The 23,742-nt window shown below is 37.9% G+C and overlaps 1 protein-coding gene across 7 annotated transcripts in view; it reads left to right on the top strand.

The window, feature by feature from the left end:
- ikzf2.S (IKAROS family zinc finger 2 S homeolog) overlaps nt 1-23,742 on the top strand; it is a 56,110-nt gene that overhangs the window by 24,849 nt on the left and 7,519 nt on the right. For 4 of the 7 annotated variants that reach the window (XM_018238949.2, XM_018238953.2, XM_041578038.1 and 1 more), the window contains 4 exons: nt 12,883-13,149; nt 15,603-15,770; nt 18,392-18,526; nt 21,890-22,033. In XM_018238949.2, coding sequence (XP_018094438.1) covers nt 12,883-13,149; nt 15,603-15,770; nt 18,392-18,526; nt 21,890-22,033 — 714 coding nt within the window. The remainder of the gene's footprint in view (nt 1-12,882; nt 13,150-15,602; nt 15,771-18,391; nt 18,527-21,889; nt 22,034-23,742) is intronic. The other 3 variants (XM_041578039.1, XM_041578040.1, XM_041578042.1) reach the window with 3 other exon arrangements.

The raw sequence follows: 23,742 nt of genomic DNA on the forward strand, positions 1-23,742 counted from the left end.
CTTTCAACCTCTACCAGAATGATGGCAAGAAAAAAGTATGGAGAAGGTGTGGAACAGCTCATGATCCAAAGCATACCACATCTCTATAAAACATGGCGGAGGCAGTGTGATGGCTTGGGCGTGCATGGCTGCAAGTGGAACTGCGACACTAGTGTTTATCCATGAAGTGACACAGGACAGAAGCAGCCAAATGAATTCTGAGGTGTTCAGAGACATACTGTCTGCTCAAATCCAGCCAAATGCAGTCAAATTGATTGGGAGGAGTTTCATAATACAGATGGACAATGACCCAAAACATACAGCCAGAGCAGCACAGGAGTTTATTAAAGCAAAGAAGTGGAATATTCTTGAATGGCCAATTCAGTCACCTGATCTGAACCCAATTGAGCTGCATTTCACTTGTTGAAGACTAAACTTCGGACAGAAAGGCCCACAAATAAACTGAAAGTCGCTGCAGTAAAGGCCTGGCAGAGCATTAAAAGCCTGGCAGAGCATTAAAAAGGAGGAAACACAGAATCTGGTGATGTCCATGAGTTCAAGACCTCAGACTGTCATTGCCAGCAAAGGGTTTTTAACCAAGTATTAGAAATGAACATTTTATTTTCAGTTTTTTAATTTGTCCAATTACTTTTGAGTCCCTGAAACAAAGTGATTGTTAAAAAAAGGCTTTAGTTTCTCACATTTTTATGCAATCTTTTTGTTCAAACCACTGAATTAAAGGGGACCTGTCACCCTAAGAAATAATTTCAAATTCTTTTCTATCATGTTAGTTGAGCAAAATAAACTGTACTTACACAGTATTTATTATTTAAATTTTGTTTCCTTCTGTCTTGGAATTATACAATCACAGCAAGCAGGCAGCAGCCATTTTGTGGACACGGTTATTAAGGGAAATTGTGTATCACCCCAAAATCTTGTGTATGCACCAGAATGGGGGACCTAATGTCCATGTGCAGTGCCCTACACAATTATAGAGCCTGAGGAGGGAAGGGGGAATATGAGGAGTGCAGTGACATGTAGGAAGTGCTGAATGGAAAGTGAAAGTAATTGATTGCCCCTCCTCTATGCCACGGGCATAGAGGCGGGGCAGGGGCAGGTCTAGCACCGCTAGACAGTCTTCATCTGAAGGGCCCACACTGGACAGCATTCACAGAAAGTGTTTGCCATCTTGTTCCCATAGGCATTTGTCCACACTGCCATATGTTCTACCTTCCCTGTCCTGATGTACATTTGTGTTGCTTCATTATTTTTATTGTTATTATTTTCAGCATACTACTGACTATTATCATAAAGGGTGTGTTAGTGACTTCACACATCAATTTAATTTGGTTATTATGGCAGTATTTCTTCAAGAGAGGTAAAGGTTCTATCCCATAAAGCATAACAATTGTCATCAGAGCAAAGTCTTTTTTAGAAATGTATAAAAACCACAGGGCAAATTAAGACATTCATTCTACTACAGTATTACATCTCAAAAAAAGTAATGAGAGGACATTATGGTGTGGTGTCAGTTGTGTACACCTTTTTGTATCTGATCAATGTGGCTGCTGCACATTTTTCTTTGTTGTACAGTTTTCAATGTGAAATACATGTGCATCTAAAGTTGCCTCTCACCCACATTTAGATCTTCCTTGGAACTGCTTGTTTCCCAAGGGCAAAAGAGCCCCGGGGACTGAGGCAGAAGGATAACATGTGTATAATATTGTTTACTGTGCTGCAGCTGAGCATTACCCAGCACACTCTCCAAAGCTAGACAATAGATTTATGTGACCCTTCAACTGTTGTTGTATTGCTGCATCCCACTGATAGACAAAGGCCAATTCTGATTTCACTATAAACCTGTTTTGTAATGTTGAGTGGTACAATGTGTATCATTATTAGGCAGTGCTGCACATTCTTTTTCATGTACTCGGATCATTATCTGATGTACAATATAATCATGCTGGTGATAATTGTAGGATGGTGATCTAACATTTTAGATGCCTTTGAAACCTCAGTACATTTTTAGGTTCAGGATAGAGGAGACTTAGGGGGTTATTTACTAAACTCCAATGCAAAAATCACGAAAATGGAGGATGGAAAAGTCTGGATCTGAAAACCCAGCATCTCAGACCTGTCGAGGTTGCATATAAGTCAGTGGGAGAAGTCCCAATGATTTTTTGTGTTTGTGTTTGCTGGGTTTCATGTAATACCCTCACGTTTTCAGAGTTTTCGGGTGAAAATTCCAGAAAAAACGTGAAATTCGTGAAAATCGGATGAAGAAATCCAAAAAAATCGTGAAAATTGTTCTTTTCCTGGAAAGCAAATTTTCTGGAAGATGTAATAATAAATAAGCGTAAAAAACCCAAGCGGATTTGATCAGAGTTTGTAGCAGAAAATATTGAGATACATTCGGACTTTGATAAATAACCCCCTTAGTCCTAGAGGATTTTTTAAAATAATAATGTGCCTGTATTCTTGTGTGCACCTCCGCTGTGGATGCAAAAATATGATCCAAGAAAGTAGAATTACAAGAATATGGCACTCCACCACAGATTAACTGCTCAAAAGTGTTTATGGCCACTTTCGAGCAGTGTATCTGTGGTGGAGTGCCATATTCTTGTAATTCTACTTTCTTACATTATTACCTTGTACTATGAGGTATGTCCTATCAAACTTTAATATTTATTGGATAAAAAAAGCATTCTTTATTTACTATGTTGTTAATGCTACTAATTGTGCTGGATCATTACAGATCAAGGTAGGAGGTGTTACAGTGAAATGTTTAGCTTCATGGTGTTTTGGTACCATACAGGATTAAAACACTTTTCATGCATATGTAGCTCACTAAATTAAAAAAAAACATTAAAAAATTTTTTTTGCCGGTAATATTGTACTTTTGCACATATTGTCACTTTTTAAAACCTTAACCTTAGCAGGAGGCAGGAGCAATTATATTGTGGGTTGAAAAATCAAAATTCATGCCTTTTCGTGAAACAATTGTCATCTTTGCTCCTATATTCTGCACCATTCAAATCCTGCAAAATTATAATGTTTCTGTAATAGAAGTTAGTTATGTATGAATAATTAACTCCAAAACACACATTTCAGACGAACCCTTTCTGCAATCTAACATATTTTTTTTTTGCTATTCTTTATAGATTGTATCAGTAGGTTTCACTTCTGTGGCGAAAATGGTTTCAGTTACTGTATGCGCAAGTACCTGGGATTAATTTATACAATTCTGCCACTTTCTATTTTGACACAGAACCTGTTCTATGGCTGTGAGCTATGCTTGATGCTGCCAGATAATGTATAGGTGTGTCTGCATGGGGTATCCTTCATTTCTTCTATATATATATATATATAATTATGTCCTAGTGTTGTAGACCGCAGCTTCATTAACGATTATAGGACAGGCCCAGACTTTTAATTTATTATAATAAAGCATATTTGCTACAGCTTCAGCCTGCAGCAGCTATTCAGCAAATATTCTTCATTGGTCCAATGCAGGTAGAGCAGCAGTTTTTACCGTCTGTCTTCAAGGCTGTGGTTATTTTGTGGATATCCCCACAGTAGTAAAGATATGAGTCAGTTTGTAATGCAGACGGATCTGTTACATTTACCCATCTACTGAATCCTTCACCTGTCCTACTGCGTGGTTAACTGTGAGATGTGCACCGGCAAGGTTTGAGGACCATTAAGTCAAAATAATGATGGGATGTCTGGTTGCAATAAGGGCTGTAAGTTAGATTTAACCATTTTCTATGTTAAGCCCCTAGTCACTCCCAAGTGTGAGGACAGAACAGTGAGATTCAACTGTCACTAGGGATGTCGCGGACTGTTCGCCTGCGAACTAATTCGCGCGAACATCGACTGTTCGCGTCCGCCGAATGTTCGCGAACGTCGCGCGACGTTCGCCAATTTGGGTTCGCCTTAGCTGGCGCTTATTTTTGACCTCTCACCCCAGACCAGCAGATACATGGCAGCCAATCAGGAAGCTCTCCCTCCTGGACCACCCCTACACCCCCTGGACCACTCTCCTTCCATATATAAACTGAAGCCCTGCAGCGTTTTTTCATTCTGCCTGTGTGTGCTTGGAAGAGTTAGTGTAGGGAGAGAGCTGGTTAGTGATTTGAGGAACAGTTGATAGTAACTTTGCTGGCTAGTAATCTACTTGATACTGCTCTGTATTGTAGGGACAGAACTCTGCAGGGATTTTGAGGGACATTTTAGGTTAGGTAGCTTTGCTGGCTAGTAATCTACCTTCTACTGCAGTGCTCTGTATGTAGCTGCTGTGGGCAGCTGTCCTGCTGCTGATCTCTCATCTGCTGACTGCTGCCTGTAACCCAATAGTCCTTGTAAGGACTGCTTTTATTTTCTTTTTTGTTTTTTTACTTTGCTACTATAAGAGCCCAGTGCTATTAGTCTAGCTGTGTTGGGGAGTGGGACTGGTGTGCTGCTCCTCCTAGTAGTTCACCACTACCAGCACCAACCAGAGTCAAAATTGTTACAAAGTATCTTATTTGCACCTGTTAGCTGTTCTGAGCTCTTTGCCAAAAGCTAATTAAGTTAGCTGTTCAGTTCAGAGAAAAGAGGGACTTTCCAGTACAAAAGAGGGACAGGGGGTTGAGTGGTCAAAAGAGGGACAGTTGGGAGGTATGCAAGTGCCACCTAGCTGTGTGAGCTTTTTCACATTCTGTCTAAATAACAATAATAATTCTGTGTCCGTAAACATCACCTGAGTGATACAGCAGCAATAATATATTCCGTATCCACTACTGTATACGTTGCCCTTGCAGGCATTGTTTGCCCAGTCTTTAACCAAGTGCCACCTCGCTGTGTGAGCTTTTTCACATTCCGTGTCCAGAAACATCACCTGAGTGACGTAGTGTGATTTCTGCCCTTTACAGCACAAAACGCAGCGCTGTGTCAACAATGTATTTTTCAGATACATTTTTGCCCTTGATCCCCCTCTGGCATGCCACTGTCCAGGTCGTTGCACCCTTTAAACAACTTTAAAATCATTTTTCTGGCCAGAAATGTCTTTTCTAGCTTTTAAAATTCGCCTTCCAATTGAAGTCTATGGGGTTCGCGACGTTCGCATTTTTGACGCAAGTTCGCGAATATGTTCGCGAACATTTTTTCCGCCGTTCGCTACATCCCTAACTGTCACACAAATTAATAAAATGCATGCTTTTTGTGTATGCCTTTTTCTAAGTACAGTATTAGAAATTGTACATGTAACAGGGAGCTGCCATATTGCTTTCCTTAACAAGTGAAAATTTAAACACATGTAATTAATTGGGGCCTGTGCAGACACATTTGTATCGGATTAGTCAACGGCTTAATGTGGTCATCCCCCAACATAATTTTCAAACTTGCCATATAGATATGTGGCTGATCCCCTGCCATATTTTGGTTATGTAGACTTTTTCATGCACAGGCCTATAGTGGTGTGAAGTGGTGCGTCAGCAACTAATGTCATTCTATTTATAGCCAGTTTAACTTGCACTGGTAAAATGTTCTCCTGAACATAAGGGATCTGTTATCCGGAAACCAATTATCCAGAAAGCGCCAAATTACAGAAAGACCGTCTCCCATTTTATCCAAATAATCCTATTTTTTTTTAATGATGTACTTGATCCAAACTAAGATATAATGAATATTGGAAGCAAAACCAGCCTATTGGGATTAATTCATGTTAACATGCTATTCTAGTATATTTAAGGTAAGAAGATCCAAATTAAGGAAACCGTAGGTCCCAAGCATTCTGGATAATTTTAAATTTGGCTGTAGGGCATATTTACATAGAAGATAACAAAATATATGCACATTTATAATATATATACATGTAAGATTCCTTTCTTGTGCTGACAGTAGTGCATTCCCTCTGTTCGACCATCGAATAGGCTATATTCGACCATTCGACTTCGATTTGAACGATTCGTAGTAAAAATCGTTCGAATATTTGACCATTCGATAATCGAAGTGCTGTCTCTTTAAAAAAAACTTCGACTTCATACTTCGCCAAATTAAAGCTACCGAAGTGCAATGTTAACCTATGGGGACCTTCCACAGCACTTTTTTAAGTCTTTACACATTAAATAGAAATCCTAAAAATGTTCAAATTGTTTGACTCGAACTATTTAATCGTTCGGTTTCTATTCGATCGAATACGCTAAAAACCGATTTTAATTCGAGGGTCAAATTTCAAAGTTTTTTTTAAATCTTCCCCTAAGTTAATCTTTGAATTTAGCAGCCACTACCAATTGAACCTTTTCAATGTGTCACCAAAGCAAATTCTGCATGATTATTAAGTGACTATATTTGTACACTGTAGTCTCTCTGGTGGTTAATGTCCCAGTGTATCTTATAGTCCTCTGAATAGAGAAGCTTCTTGTTGCTGGCCATGAAACTCTTAATTTTCTATGTAACTCCAGACAGTTGGGATACTTCAGGAGATTGTTATCATTCTTCATAAATTCATCATGCATCCTGTGTAGATAATAGCATTTATTACGTGTAAGGGAGGGATCTTTCTATTTGAGTGGTGAAAATATAGCTTCTTTAGTGGTTATCGTCCTTTTCCATCTAACATAAATATGTTGTAATCGCACGCAAAAAGAACTTTAAAATATTCCTTTCTCAGAGAAATAGCACTGTTCACCACTGTTCTTTATAGCAGGCCCCTAAAGCAGACTCTCTGTAGTAAAATCTATACTTTATGACCCACCAAAGTACAGTGCATGGGCAGCTGTTGTTTGCCTTTCTAAATAAACCTCAAGGGTTCTTATAGGTCACCAGTCTCCCCATCACTGCAGGGGACCATTAAACCATCTATTACAAATTGAAACCAAACTAACTTTAAAGATCATTCTCTGATTTTCCAGCAAAATGCTAATTCTCATGTACTCTGACATCTCAACTAGTAATTCTGTGTTTTAATGCCCTCTGAGTTACAAATTGCTAATTAGGCATTGGGGACATAACTGGCTATGCTGAAGTGATGAGTCTGGATATCCATCTGTAGTAGGTACTACTTTGAAAATGATCCTACAGTACATTCTATGCACAGTTTCATGCATACATACGAGGAGTAGATTTGGAACTATAATGGGTATAGGTATAGGTTCTATTATCTGGAATGCTTGAGATCTAGGGTTTTCTGGATACAGAATCTTTCTGTCATTTGGATCACCATACCTTAATTCTACCAACAATCATTTAAACATCAAGTAAACCGAATGGGATTGTTTTGCCATCAATGTGGAGTTGTGCAACTTATTTATATCAGGTACAAGTTTTAAAAAGCAAAATATTCATAAATATTAGAATTATTTCCTTAAAATGGACTATCTGGGAGATGGTCTTTCTGTAATTCAGAGCTTTCTGGATATGGGATCCCATAACTGTATTGTGAAAAAAAACTCTGTTTAGATACTGTCTAAACTATTTTTTTACCCATGAGCCACATTCAAATGTAAAAAGAGTTGGGGAGCAAAATAAACATGAAGATGTGTCTAAGGGGATGCCAAAAAAGGGCCGTGATTGGCTATTTGGTAGCCCCTATGTGGACTGGCAGCCTACAGGAGGCTCTGCTTAGTAATAAACATAGTTTTTATGCAACTTAAACTTGCCTTCAAGCCAGGATTTCTAAAATAAGCACCAGCTTTACGGCCACAGGGAGCAACATCCAAGAGTTTGGTAAGCAACATGTTGTTTGCAAGCTACTGTTGGGATCACTGGTCTAGATACTTATTCTTTAACAATCTCTGTTTGAAAGTTAGTTAATATCCGATTTATATTTCACTTAGCGTTCTCTATGATCTCATAGGTTTCATGACTTGCTTATAAAGCTCTAGCTCCCAATCCTATAAATAACCATGTGTCTGGAGTGCAAGAGGAACCACTGTCTAATTTACAGTATATGATACAGAGAAGGTAGACTCCTGTTGCAGGGCCGAATTTTAAAAAAAATGTAAGCAAGGTTGTGTCTTATTTTTTGTAAAGGTCTGTCACAAATCAGAATAACTGTACCAGTTTATATTGAAATCAGTTTGATGAAAGGTGCTATCCCAAGAGTATTTGCTCATGACAACCAAATGGGGTTAGATTCCAGCTAGTGAGCAGCCCTATGTGTTCATTTCAGTCTTGCCAAGCTTGTGGTTATCTATATTTCTTTTTTTATGCCACCAGAGAAGAAGATATCTGTTTTGTGCAAATATGTGTGTAGTTCTATGGTTCTAACTAAGATCAGGATTATTAAGCCTCTTATAACTAAAATGGAACTACAGTTGTTTTCCATTCTCTACCAGTAAAATAGCTTGATGAACATAAAATGACTTGTACCCGGGTTACCACCAGTTTTAACATCTTAGACCAAGTCTATACTTTCTTGCCTTACCTCCCTAATAAACAAGATGAGAGAACTTATGGAGTTTGCATAGAGATGAGCAGGAATGATGTGTAAGGAATACACCCACCATTCTGTCAAGTAGTACATTGCTTTTGGCTTTAGATTTCCAAGCTAGAAATTGGCAGTAAGTAGCTGAGCTGCCAAGTATTTATTTGTTTAAACCCTTGGAGCTGAAGCACTTTATTCTTGTACAGGCTCGGCAACATTCCCACAAGAATTGACCTCAGTATTCCGTGGAAGCCTCCAGGTTTCAGTTCGCACGACAGGCTCTGTCTAAACAGCTCTGCACTGCTCCTGAATCTTGTGGCTTTCACACTGTTAGCTTTTGAACTCTGTTTTGCACACACACAATTTATTATGCATTTTTTGCTGGGGGTCTGTGAATTGATTGTGGATCTCCAGTTACAACATGGAACAGTATGTAGATGCTGCTTTCCTACTCATAACATTGTAGGTAGAGCTTTCTTTGCCAAGTTGATCTGCAGTTATAGACTATGTTATTGTATTTCTGTAGCTCAGCTTACTGTTAAGTAATAAGACCAGGGAGTGTGGGTGCTTTTTGTGTTTTTCATGGCCAAGGAGCTTTTTAATGGCTCCATACTCTAATTTGAAGAAAAGGTCTAAATGCTGTACACTATAGACTTTAGGCACCATATACACTATGTCCTATCACTTTTGGCTGATAATCTACAGTTAGACAAGGGCTTCTTTCTTCACCTAAACTTGTTTTATTTATGAAAAGTATAGAGCATGTTGTTTCCAGTGGCCCAGTACACACTTAGCTGTAGTAAAGTATGCAAGTTAAGAACAAACACATGATTCATCGCTGTTAATACATTTACCTTTCATCCTAGTAGTACAGATTTAAAAAAAAAAACAGTGGGAAAAAAAAGATATCTTTTGATAAGAACAAAACATGTATTTTAGGTTTACCAGAATTAAATCCCAAAAATACAGTGAATGAAGACTTTTCCTTCTAAGTGCATTATGATTTTCTGTCTAATACTGAGCCCAGTGGAATATGGCTGTATTCCAGCCTCATTTTTAACTATGTACGGTATATCTAGCAAGTCTATGCTTAACCAGCATTCTAATCACCTTTAAGGGTTGTCTTACCAAATAAACCATGTGAATTCAGGAAGAGACAGTTACTTAGAGAATTGCTCAAATAGGGTAAGGACAGACTGATAGTGAGCACTTTCATAATGATGAGATGGTTGTCACATTCCCTTATCAAATGTAAGAGGTTGTGAAATTATAAATGTGCGGCAAGGCCTGCATGCTGATAATACTAAGTCCATAAAGTAATTTGGAGGGGAACAAATAGGGAGGTGAATGTATTTAACTATTTGGGGCAGGGACTCATGTGAATGTTGAACAATCTATTTAAAGCCCCATGGATACCTGTCACTACACCATGGGTGTCCAAAAGGTAGATCGGGATCTACCAGTAGACCTTTAGCTGATGATCAGTAGATCCCAAGACACTGTCAACAAAAAGCTTGTCTAAATCACCCTCCTGTTTCATGTTTTTCATTCAAATATTTATTATGTTTGGAAAGCATAATGAATAGCAATATACATTTTCTGATAAATCAATATTTAAGTAATATTTTCAAAAATACTAACAATGCTTTTATGGATAAAGATCATAATAGGACAACCTCACTGAAAGTAGACCTCAAATTAGTAAAGTATGGGCACTCCTGCACTACACTATAAATAAAGGATAATAATATTAATACTTTGTAAGAGGTAGTTTGAATTTGGAGAACCAATTACCAATCCCTGTAAATATATAATATGGTTAATTCCTGAACTGTCCAGCTGTAGAAGTGGTAGGGGTAAATGTAGAAGGGAGATAACTGAAAAGGTTCACATTAATTCTGTTGCCATAACAAAAACAGGCATTAGTGAGTTCTAAGCAGACAATCAGGCTAGAAAGTACAGTTGCTATTTAGCCGTGCCTAACTTGTATATTTCTTTGGGAACAGATTTTACAGTCTGCTAATCACTTGTTGCTATATACTTTATTTTAGTGTACATGTTTCTGAATATAAAGTAACGTCTTCCCTTAACGTTTTTTTGAGTATGAATTTTTTTGGGTATGGATACCCCATAATGCACAGTACATCCAAGACCACTTGTACAAACCTGCTGTGGTTATTACATGCTCAGGAGTTCATTGTTGGTTTTGCTGTGTAACTTAGGTGTTTTCTGCACAGCAAAGAGGAGATCCCTCTTGTAGCATTTATCCTCTATGGAGATTTGCTGTTCGCCGTTCCATCCCTGTGGGAGAGGATACAGGCACATAACAAGCACTGACGGCAGGATCTATAAGTGGAAGGATGAAGAAAAGCTCATCTGAAAGATGGGGCTGCGTGAGGTCAGACTTCCCTAGTATGTGGACTTTCATGGATTCTGCAACATTATTTGTGGGCACACATGTACAGACCACAAGGAGCCAGGTAAAAAGGCTGTAGCCTACATTTGCCAGCTGTTTTGGCCAAGTGGAAAATGCCAGGGGCAGCAAGAAGCAGTTTTGGGTTAAGAAGTCTGTAGAAGGTAAAAACTTGCACAGCTCACCAAGATGGAAACCCAGTTGCTTTATCTTCAATTTAATCTTAGATTCTTATGTCTTCTGTAGCAAATGTATAGTATTTGTTTAAGCACATATTTAAGCTATCTAATGCCAGTTCATTTACTTGTTTTACATAAATGCAGTATTTATTTATTCAACATTACCCTGTGTGAGTGTGCTTTGTAACTGCTATTTTAGCAACATTTTTGAACCTTTGCGTCAACAGTTGACTGATTTTGGGAGTGTTTTGACACCCCCTTTGTTTAAATCAAGTTATTATTGAACTAATATATGGTAACATGGGCAAAGGTTACCCCTTTCCAATAAATTATAGCAGCTAATAAGCGTTTTATTTGGCAAGTGCAATCAGAATGAAGCAAGCATCTGCTGGTTCCCAGCAAGTCTTTGGCAGAGCTTGTCTATGTTAATAGATAGATATCTATCTAGATGTTAGATAGGTTAGATAGATGTTAATAGATAATACAGGACCATTATGATAAAGGCAAAATCTACCCCAGGTCTCTCTAAAAGGAACCCATTTAAAAAATATTTTTTCATATACAGTAAATAAAGCCATTTACTGTATATACAAAATATGTTTTTTTTGTTGACAACCAGGAAGGTCTTCAGAATATTGCTGCTATCTCTGTTAGCAGCCAAACAATTTTAACAACCACTTTGGCCCCGAATAGTGAACTTAGCCTTGTGGATTTATATTGAACTATTTTATGAACTATGGAGGCACAAAAAGCTATTTCTCAATCCTGCTACATCAACTGAACTGTTTCTTTCTTCCATACGTGACAATTATGAGTCTTTCAAAGTTTCATAAGGTTGGAGAGCAGAATAGAGGAGGAATCGTTCTACTGATCCACTGACAATAATATTACATAATTCCCTGATCTTTATTGGTTTCCTTCTAGCATGGCCTAAATTCATTCAGCCACACAATTTTACAAAAATTATACTGGTTTTTGAGCCTGGTTCCAGAGACCCATTACATGTTTTGCATTCAGTTTGGAAAATGCATTCTGTCTATTTACAGATATATGGGTCTGATTGAAAGTCTAAAGTGCTTGCACCAAGAGTGGAATATATAAGCAAGGGGTTTATTGATAAGTTTGACATTTAACATTTATCTGCCAACACTTCTTGCTTAGTTTTACTGTCTGGTATCCCAGTGATTAAACCATCACTACCTCCAGAAAATGAAAATGCTGTGTATGCAGTTATATATTTTTACTTAATCTGCACTTTCCAAAAATCTATATCTTTGCTGTTCTTTTTTCTTTGGTCTATCGTACAATATATTTCACATTTTAGGGCTTTCTGTACCACACCATGAGGGATTGTATAGGCAACAGATAAAGGTTGCCTGTAGATAACACAGCAGAAGTTACAATTTATGACATGTAAACAGGGCCTTCTATTTTTTTGTAACTTTTATCTCAATTCAGATGTGTAACTTATAAATTTGGTGCTACAACTCTTTTAATACCGGTAATGATAGCATAAATATAGTTCTGTGGGAGTTTTCCACAAAGCACACACCTTTTTACCCTAAGCTATTTAACTTTTTTCCCTGTATAGTCTTAGAATTTGGTAAGTGAACTAACTTGTTTTTTTTAACCCTTTCTAAACAGTACTTTAAATTATTTTCTTTTTCAACTTGATCATTTTATGCATCATTCCTCTATCATCTAGCATTTGCATCCAACTAATTGATACAATACAAATTGTTGTCCGGACAATCTTGTGTTTCTTTAATTCATCATTGGACTACTGCATTACACAGGATATAGCTTGCATTGTAATTGTTTTATTAGTAACGTCCTATATATAATCATTGTTAATTAGTTATCAGATACTGTGTTGTAAATGATGATAATATTGACTCTTTCAGCAAACTCAGTGAAGATGGAGATGCAAAGCGATGATGAAGGCGAGAGGAAGCCTCTTCGTCGAGACACACCGCTGCAGTTACAAGATGATGAGAGTGGTCTAGAAGAGCCTCTGATTGATGCTAATGGGATCTCAGACAGCCGCAGCAGTCAGGAAATGCCCCTTGATGGTGGCATCCGGCTGCCGAATGGTAAACTGAAATGTGACGTCTGTGGCATGGTTTGCATTGGCCCCAATGTGCTAATGGTCCATAAAAGGAGTCATACGGGTAAGCAGCCTGAAGCCTAACTGCCTGTAGCATCTGACGTTAATATTACCTGATACTATTGCCTGTTATTGCTTCTTATAATTGTCTTTTAAAAGCAGGTTGCACCCTTTGTTAAACTAAGCCAAAGAATGTTAAACACTGCAGATGTTTGAAGACAGAAAGTTGAGATGTCATTTGAGGAAGGTTAACAATCCCTGAGTTTATCGTGCTCTGAAGCCACAAAAACCAAAGGTTTGAGAAACAGTTTGGTCTTATCCAAGGGAAGAGTCCTACGATTCAGTCCATAAAAGCCCACCTCCTGATATCAAGCACACCAATCATTTTAAACATAATTTGATTTAAACTTCACTTGTTCATTTTGCAACATTTCATGGTGATATTTTACAAGGGTGTGCACTGCATTTGAAGTACCTATGAGCATTGTACACCTTTTGGAAATAAACATGCTACACTGTATAGCAATGTATTACTTATGACTAATACTCAATGAAAGCCATCTCTAAAGAAAGCTGTGTAGTAAATACTGAAGTTCTGAAGGGCAAGCAATAGAGAACAAACTAGATGCCATAGTGCGGCATACAGAGTGGCATGTTTACCTTCTAAATTGAGTGTACTTTTGGCATGCATGCAATACTAATGCTTTTGAGCTTGGAAACTAAGGGGGCTGCATGTGTCCCTTATATTACAGTAGCACTATGTCTGTATATTCTGTGATAAGATCATGGTCTGCTGCAGAATTGGTTTACCTTTATATGAGTGTGCCATGGGTACATTGTATTATAGCAAAAAAATACAAACTTTAATTACAAACGAAAGGAAAAGGGGTTTAAAACAAAATCTTGCATAGATTTTTGTAAATACAAGACCCACCTTTAAGGAACAGATCACTTTGTTAAATTTACTAAAGTTTAAGTATTACTTTAAATACAGGGCCAGAAATATGTAACTGTAAATACCTTATTTTGAAGGGTAGAGACATATATTGAAAGGTGTGCCTAAGATGTAGGCTTCTTAAAATATGCCATTCTGCCATCAACCCTCTTTCTTTTTCTTTGACCATCTTTCAACTGAAAAACAATCAATAAATAAATCAATACACAGAAATACAATGTGGCAGATGTTTAAGAGGAAGTTGGCTTCTGTTTTTAGGAAAAAATGGCCTCTTAGCAGCATTTATTGTTGTTGCTGAATTAAAATTCCCAGCATTGGATAACTAAAGGTGTAGCATGAGAACAAAGAAGTATCTCCACCCTTCAGTTTCCACTTGATTTGTCTGCAATTGTCATTTGTAGGTTAGCATGTGTCATGGAGTATCCCTAGTATTTTACCCTAGTTTTGTTCAAGCATCTGTGCTTGTGGCAGCCATCCTAAGGTTTTATTATGGTCTAACATTTCACAGAGGATCCAGTAATGGTCAAATTCACAAATCGTCCAGTGATTGTTGAACTACTGCCACAGTGCCGTAATAACTAAATAAGAAATAATAGGTTTAAGGCATTGCGGGAGCTGCAGAACAATAAAAAAAATCAGATCCATAGTCTGGCCATTTCTGTATAGAAGAAAAGGGATGATTATTATCGAAAAGCATTGGGAGAATGTTAAGGAAAATATTGATGACAGTAATTTATTTGTATTACCCTATTGACCCCTTGCAATATGACAGCATGTCTCTGTGTGTGTGTGTGTGCTTGCAATACTTCAGGTAATATGACAATCGGATTCTTCAGGCATTTAGTCAAAGCCACAAATCAACACCTTTCATATTGGAACGGAGGAATGACTAGACATATGCAATGTATCCTCTCTTCAATAAGGCAGGTGGATTTGAGTGTGTTGCTGTTGGAAAGAAGGCTGCTAAACCTCAGTTTCCCTTTCTTAAAGCAGAAACAAAACTTGTATCGTTTGTTACCTTTTATCGGACCAACTTTTAAATTGGCTTCAGAAATTACATTTACAAGTATGTGATGTAAATATTGTATCAAATGCAATACATTTTGCAAAGTTTAATCCAATAAGAGGCATATACGTTTATACTTTTATGCTGCTTCACTTAAATATACTTCTTTGCAGCCACTGAGCAGGCCCACCAAGAGGTTTAAGAAATTAAGTTTTATGTCCAAACTACTGAGTTATTGGTGGTCTGTGTCTATATCATTTGTGATTTCTGAGAATTACCAGTTTACACAATTGTGGCTACTGTATCGTTTACTTCTTACTGGACAATATGTCTTGAAATGTATATAAAACACTTATATACATTATAGAAATCATTATACTTGCTTTGTATTCTGCTCCAGCTCTCCCACCAAAATGATTTGTGTTCCAAGGGATCATCCCTTTGTTGGCTTCGTCTTTATCTGTAGGTAGTATTGCACCTTCACCTATTAAACTGTGGTTTTGGGTTTATTGTCCCACTTGTCATTTTTAAGGGCCCTGGTTTTGTTTCTACCTAGGTGAGCGGCCATTCCACTGTAACCAGTGTGGAGCATCATTCACTCAAAAGGGCAACCTTCTTCGCCACATTAAGTTACACTCTGGGGAAAAACCTTTTAAATGCCCATTCTGCAGCTATGCATGTCGGAGGAGAGACGCACTTTCCGGCCACCTCAGAACACACTCCGGTATGTTGTTCATATCTTCATCTTTTTGCATATATTTAGGACATAAAACTCAGGACTGATTAGAATATAGTTCTTTATACTCTCGTAAAACTTGTGTCACACTGGTGAATGCATCTGGAAGTCAGTTAAAATATTTTGAATTCTATCTTAGTGAGACATAAAATCTATTCAAAGGGTGTTGCCTAGGACATAGGCTTTCAAGATACTTAGCTGGAAAGTACATAGGCATTTTGATTGGAGTTTTCTATGTAATGTGGCTACTCTGTTAATTATTGAGGAAGTTCACAAACACAACTGTTGTCTTCTCAGTCAACCTAGCTTTTCAGGGCTTCTTTAATCACATGCGCAAGGTAGTCTGTTGGTCACTCAAGGGTTCCTGAAACATAATGGCTTGCCCTGTTTTTAGCAAACAAAGAGCAATGAAATGCTCTTTGGTTGTCTGGTCTACTGACACTGGAAACTAGATGACAGATATACTTTGAGGATTTAGTTTTAATTTTATTTTTAATTGCTTATCTTTCGTTATCTTACAATACTAATCACTTAACCACACCACACCAAAAGTTAATTTTAGGGAGAAGTACCCTCTTTAAAATGCAACTTAGTGACCCAATAAAAGTAAACTCTAATACTTCTTTTAAGTGAGCAGTTTGGATGAGCCCTTGTTATAAAATTATTAATAAATCCATTGTAATTGATCTTATGACTTTGCTTCTTCAGTTTTAGTGGTCTGATAATAGACTCCCTAGGTGTGTAGCATTGTTGTACCAGATAGGAGAACTCCCACTCTAGATACACACCACTGTAGGGCACTTCTTCGTTGGGATCAATGACTTTTAGGTAAACCTATGTCTTTTTCACTAATGGGCTAGATTTTTGGGGGGGGGGTGAACACAGGGTCTACTGCTCTTATTTAAATTAAACCTTCATCAGTGAAGTCCTAGAATACTAGGACAAATATAACATTTGCTAGATTATGTATTTTTCATGGCACATTTCATTGTTCACAATTTGATACAAATGCAAACCAGAGTAGAATAAGTAATTAATTGCATATTAATACAAACTAATGTATATGGACAGATGCTGATGGCAGTTGCACATTGTTGACCACAAGACACCTTGTGTGTTCCTGGGTCCTGTTATCAATAATAACAGACCTGTATAAACCATATATAATGTACCTTTCCAGTTGCTGTGAGCTATAGACCCTACCAACAAGAGTTGTGATTCAATGTGTATTGGTGTATGGGTGCTCTTGGATTTTATATATCACACATCAAAGAAAAAAATTGAGTAATATTCTTATTATCAGCTCAATTTTGCCAAAGGCAATGACCTGGCTATCATAATCCCTCATTCCAACCTTGTGATTATATATTCTTTAAAAAAAATTCTGCCACTTACCAGTCATTCTGTGAGGATGAGCCACGTGATATAACTAAATCAGTGAAGGCCTACATACACCTGTATATGGTGAATCTAACAATTGTGTTGGAACATTCCTTTGCACTGATACTAAAGATTGGAATGTCATCCACCTGAGAATCCAGTCCATTAAGGTTTGGATACAGAACACATTAGTGTCACCTGAGAGTGCAGTGCAGTCAAAATACCTGATCATATTTTCTCTTGCACAGAGTTTTGATATTGTTCATTTGCCATGACCCCACTAGCCCCTGTATAGTCATGAGCGCAACAGAAGCTTACTTCAACATCACTCCTAGTCTGTTACTGAACTACAATTTCCAGCATGGCTTCATTGAAGTGCTGCAATTATAGTTCGGCAGTAGCTGGAGATCTCCAGAGTGAAGATTACCATATATCCCTAAACAAATGCAGACCTAACAAAAACGTTTGTTTTAATTTAAAGCAGGGTTAGTGGAAATATAGAAAATAGTCACCCTTTTGGTCCCCGCTATGGTTATTGAAGTGTGTGTTTAATATAGCATTATTGTATCTTTTCTCGCCAAGGGCCTTGTCATAAAAGCAGTGCTTTGACATAGCACCACTTAGCAGCTGCAGCCCAGAACACCCAAGGGGACACTTAAGCTCAGAAAAATAAAAATTGTATAATAAAATGTCTGTGTCATCTCTCTCAGATTTGCTTAAGCAATATCCCTGAGGGATTAAAACCCAGCCGAAAGGAAAACAAAAATCCTGCCGGTGAGGGAGTGTTTGTCCAGCAGCATTCCTAGTGTGAGCTGGTTTCACACCCTGCAATCTGACTGCTGTTTCTTGAGCAAAAAAATTTATGTGATTTGCCACTGTAAATGGGGCCTATTAGCCTAATTGTCTGGCGAGTGTAAATCATTGCATTTCTTCCTCATCTAGTTTAGAAGCTCCCAGGCTTGTTTAATAACACTTGCCTGACTATCAGGATTGAGCTCACGAACTAACATATTTATCAAAGAAGATTTTACATTCTCTATGGGTGCCAGAGCAGCGCTGCATACTAATACTCATTCAATTGTTATCTTTTTATGAGCAATACTAAAATTATAAACCAACTTAATATCCAAAAGTTATGTTGTTCTTCAAATAGGATCCCATAGTGAATTTCTGAGAAAGAGTTTGAGAAGTAGAGTCATAGAAAATGTTATTCTTTTCACTTTCTGCAGTCGGCAAACCTCACAAGTGCAACTACTGTGGCCGAAGCTACAAGCAGAGGAGCTCTTTGGAGGAGCACAAGGACCGGTGTCACAACTACTTGCAAAATGTAGGGATGGAGGCTGGCCAAGGTATTGTGCACCATGGTGAGTACAGTTGCCATATGTCTGGGTAAACAGTCAAATGTACACAAGGAATCCCAAGTTATAAACGTCCATCTGTCCTGTAGTATAACTACAGAAACATCCTTAGTCACCCCCTGAATTATAGTGCAGCTAGGGATGCCACACTACATCAGCAGCAAAGAAATTTAGGGAATTAATAGGAATCCATGCCCCCTCCCCATTACAGGCACATTACATTCTTTAGGTGTTGAGGATTTATCTACATTGACAGCTTTTCAAAGTTAATGGAGGACGGAGAATACTGGGAGTTGTGCTACCCAGTACTTGGGTAAAAAATCTTGCTTTTCTTCGCTGTTCTATATGTGCTTGTAAGTGTATAAAAACAATTATTAGTAATGGTGCAGGATTGCATGATACAGTGCATTTCTGCTTGGGCAAATACACCACTTCTGATTCCTAAAGGAAAAATGGCCACTGGTGATTAAGTTAGGGTAGGACTACATGGACGATTTCCGCGCGTTTCGACTCGCTGTGCAAAAACGCAGCGTCTGCATCCGACAGTAGTGTCGCTTCGCATCAACGCTGCAACTTCATCCGTCATTTCCATTACTTTCCTTAGTTCTGTCGCATCCAACGTGACTCCTGCATTTTTTTTGCAGCGCGTCGGATCGTGCGGAAATCGGCCATGTAGTCCTACCCTTAAGGCCAGAAAATAGGGGATGTGCTAATATGTGCCTGTTTAATTTGTTCACAAACAGCGCTTGTGGAACATTAACTTTTTCACTGACTCCACCATTGTCCTAGACTCTTAAAGAGATACTGAAAACAGCAATTATACATTTTTAATATCTATCATACTATTGGCTTTGCATGCTACTTATAATTTTGCCATAAAGTATTTTCCGGATGTTTTTACATTACCCATCTGACTCCCCGTGGTTGTCTATAAGAGTCCATTACCATTAGAAACTTAAACTGACAGGCTGAGATGGAACAGTCAGTTTGGCAAAACAGTCAGGTTTAGGAACTTAAACTATAGATTACTTACAAAAACAACATAAGTACCTTTTAATGTTCAATGCATATTTTAAAAAGTAGTGTCACTATCACTTTTAAGTGCAAATGCAAGGATTGTGTTGCTCTCAATAGGGGTAAGAGTTTGTTATACTGAGAGTGCGTTTCAAAAGAGTTTGTGATCCATATTAGGGATGCACCGAATCCAGGATTCGGTTCGGGATTCGTCCAGGATTCGTCCTTTTTCAGCAGGATTCGGATTCAGGCGAATCCTTCTGCCCAGCCGAACCAAATCTGTGAAAATGTTTTCCCCTTCTCACCCCTAATTTGCATATTCATATGCAAATTAGGATTTGGTTCTGTATTCGGCGAAATATTATGCAAATGATTCGGCCGAATCGGTGCATCCCTAATCCATATGCACTGTTTTTGTTTTTTAAAAATTATACATATTTTTAGAAATATGTATTATGCAAGAAAGCAAAACAGATTTGTAATTTACAAACTGTTTTGGGACTTTCATTAGACAAAAGTTTTCATGGCCCCTTTCTTATTAATTTACCGAATATTAATTGCCCGGTGCAGAGAATACTAAAGTAATACTTGTGTATTGCTTTGTGCTGTTTTGCAGCATGGTGTTATTCTGCTGCAGAATAAAGTACTGTAAGTCTAAATTATATAGTCATATATTACAAATAAGGGATTCCAAGCTTAAAGGAATTGTTCAGTATAAAAATAAAAACCAGGTAAATAGATTGGCTGTGCAAATAGCCAAAAATGTAATGTATAAAGGCTGGAGTGAGTGGATGTGTAACATTAAATCCAGAACACTACTTCCTGCTTTTCAACTCTCTTGATTTCCACTGATCTGTGTTCTGGCTATTATGTTAGATATCCAGTCACTCTAGCCCTTATAGATTACATTTTTGGCTAAGTCACTATATTAGAAACATTTTTATTTTGCACATACCATCTACCCAGTTTTTATTTTTACACTGAACTCTCACTTTAAAGATTGTTAAATTATTTAGAGGATATTAGCATTTTACAGTTTTTACATTATCATATAGTATGTGTATTAAATCAAGGAGCACCTCTGTGAATTACATCCTGGCAACCAATCTCTTATTTCTCAATGTTTTGGAACTCACTTACCTTACTAACCAGGTTATTGTAATTCCTTTTTGTTACCTAATTAATATCAGTAAGTCTATAATACTTCTGTAAATATTGCAATCAATAACACAGTATAAATATGGGAGATATCAGGAGAGTGCAACAGGGCACCTTCAGCACACTGTTGGCCTCTTAACAGCCAATAGCAAAACATAAAGCAGGTGGAAACTGTGAGTAGTCCATGTTACATGGATAGTTGGATACATACCATATTTTCAAAAGTATAGAAATTATATGAACTGTCACCAACCTTTGGTTTTGGTGTAAGATATGTAATTGACATTCTAGTTTCTGAATGGTGTATGTGCTCAGCTAGATTAAAGGAACAGTAACGCCAAAAAGTGGAAGTGTTTAAAAATTATTAACATATATAATGTTGCAATCGCTTTAGGAAGACTACTAGTTTATATAGACAAATTTCTGTGTAGCCATGGGTGCTGCCTTTTAGAAAAGGCACAGGTTACATAGCAGATAACAGATAAGCCCTGTAGAATACAATGGTGTTTTAGCTGTTATCTGCTATCTAAAATCATTTTGCCTTTTCCCACGTTGAATGGCTGCCCCATGTCTAGACAGCAGTTTATTTATATAAACTATAGTAATCTGAAGCAAACGCACCACTTTTACCAGCGCAACACTATAGTACAGTTTTTATAATTTGATACAGTTTCAGTTTTTGACGTTACTGTTCTGTTAAGTTTGATTTCTGAACAAGCAGGTATAAATGAAAGATACAGATGTTGTACCAGAGCACTAACTCATAGTAACCAATCATGCATGCATGCTTTCATTTTTTAACTTGCACAAGACTATTGTACTTGTGGTGCATTATGCCCCCTTTGCTGGCAATTCTTGTTTTGCACAATGGTCCAGCGGGAAGACGTTCCTGGAAATTGTTTTCTATTGATAGTTAAGGTATGTCAGTAAATGAGCCTCTTCCTACTAAATTTCCCTGCAACTTAGTATTTTTTTTTTTGCCCTAAAAAGGGCAGAGGTGGCAGAATGCATTCCATGTATTAAAAGGCTAATTTCCATAGTGACAGAGTAGTTATTGGTCCGACTCTGCAGCTTATCAGCTACTGGATATCAACAGACATCTGCGTCTTGTTTGATGGAAACTATCAAGAAATCCTTTTAGCATTTTTCTTCTAATAAGAGAGTGTCAATCTGACGTGACATTTTGGTTCTGTGTAGCATCTCCTATGGACGAGTGTAAGAATCCAGAGACCATGATGGAAAACAACATGTCTCTAATGCCATTTGAGAGACCGGCTGTTATAGAGAGACTTGCCAGCAACATTGGGAAGCGTAAGAGCTCCACCCCACAGAAGTTTGTGGGTAAGCATCACTTTTTTTCTCCTTAGAATTCCTTTATATATATTGATAATAGCCAATGTTAAAGACAGGGCTGGTCAACCAGTAGCTGTTAGTAAGATACATTTGCTTGCAACCAAATCACAGCCAAAGGTCTTCAGGGTGCTGGAAGTTGAGTATAATAACACACAGAGGCCAGAGGTTGCCAGCTCCCAGGTTTAGGGTGCAGCATTCAGAAGCAATAAACTAGGAGCAAGCAGAGCTATTTGCTATTTGTGCTATCTGTGTTAAACATTAAGGCTATCGTACAAATGCAAATAACATTCTACTACGCAAAAAATAAGTATTTTTTAAATTTGATTTTGTATTTTTCCTTAGAAATTGTAAATAAAATACAAATTCAGTACAACAAAACCACTACTTCCTATGAGAGGAAATGGCATCCATTTTTTTACATGTTCCAAACACCTAAAATACAGATACTGCTGCAGGGAAAGTCCCTTTCTGCAATATTAAAATGAAATTGCTGATATTACACACATAGCACTGCAAAGCTTAACCCTTCACTTGTCTCTGACACATCTCACTTTGACTTGAAAGACCTGCTGTTTGGTATGATCTGAGAGGAGGCTCCCAGTGCTGCTGATTGAGTGCAGCAATGTGAGAGGCTGCATTATATATATATATATATATATATATATATATATATATATATATATATATATATATATATATATATATATATATATTTTGCCCTGGTTCCCTCCATCACTAAGGGCATTCATGCATGCATTACTAATCTTCATCTTTCATTCTATGTTCCCTTCCTTGTAAGGCTAAGGCCACACGGCGCGATTTCGCCGCGATTCTGCGCTGGGCGAGTTGCGAGTCGCTGCGGTTTTTAAGCCGAAATAGCTTTGTTAACTTTGGCGCTGGCGTCAATGCAAATCGCGGCGAAATCGCTGCGCTAATTCACACGCGGCGATTCTTTTTCTACTGTCGCCCGGAAACGCCCAGTGAGGCAACTTCGGGCGACAATAGAAAACGAATCGCCGCGTGTGAATTAGCGCAGCGATTTCGCCGCGATTTGCATTGACGCCAGCGCCAAAGTTAACAAAGCTATTTCGGCTTAAAAACCGCAGCGACTCGCAACTCGCCCAGCGCAGAATCGCGGCAAAATCGCGCCGTGTGGCCCTAGCCTTAGGTGCCCAGACCATGTATTCAAGGTCTTTATGAAACTGTAGAACAGGATTAAAGTTTTTCTTTGATTGAGTTGGTTTTACATAGATGTCCTGCATAAAGGCAAAGTTCTGACCATATAATGGTTACCTTCTTTGAATATAGTGTAAACGAATGCCCCCAGTGCTATGCAGCTAACTCCACAATTGAACAAGTCAAATAGTTTCACAGTTCGGACCCTTTTTATTCTTATTTGAGTGAAGCTTTTAACATTAGAGGTATTTTTGCTGTAAAACTGACAAATTCTAAGAAACCATATCAAAAGCTTGCATATTCTACAACTGAAGAAACCAGTTGGCAGTTGTTTTCCTATGTGAATTTCACATTAGACTTGTGTAAATATTACTTTGAATCCAGTTTCAACTAGCACATTTTCCTGACAGTGTGTGAGGGATGGCGGGTAGCCTTCAATTCTTAGCTGCATGTTTTGCAGTACAAAAAAAAGTTGTTCTTACTATGTATTTATCAACTGTGATATCTGCTGCCATTTCTTC

The sequence above is a fragment of the Xenopus laevis genome, chromosome 9_10S (assembly GCF_017654675.1).
Source record: "Xenopus laevis strain J_2021 chromosome 9_10S, Xenopus_laevis_v10.1, whole genome shotgun sequence".
In the NCBI taxonomy this organism is placed as follows: Eukaryota; Metazoa; Chordata; class Amphibia; order Anura; family Pipidae; genus Xenopus; species Xenopus laevis.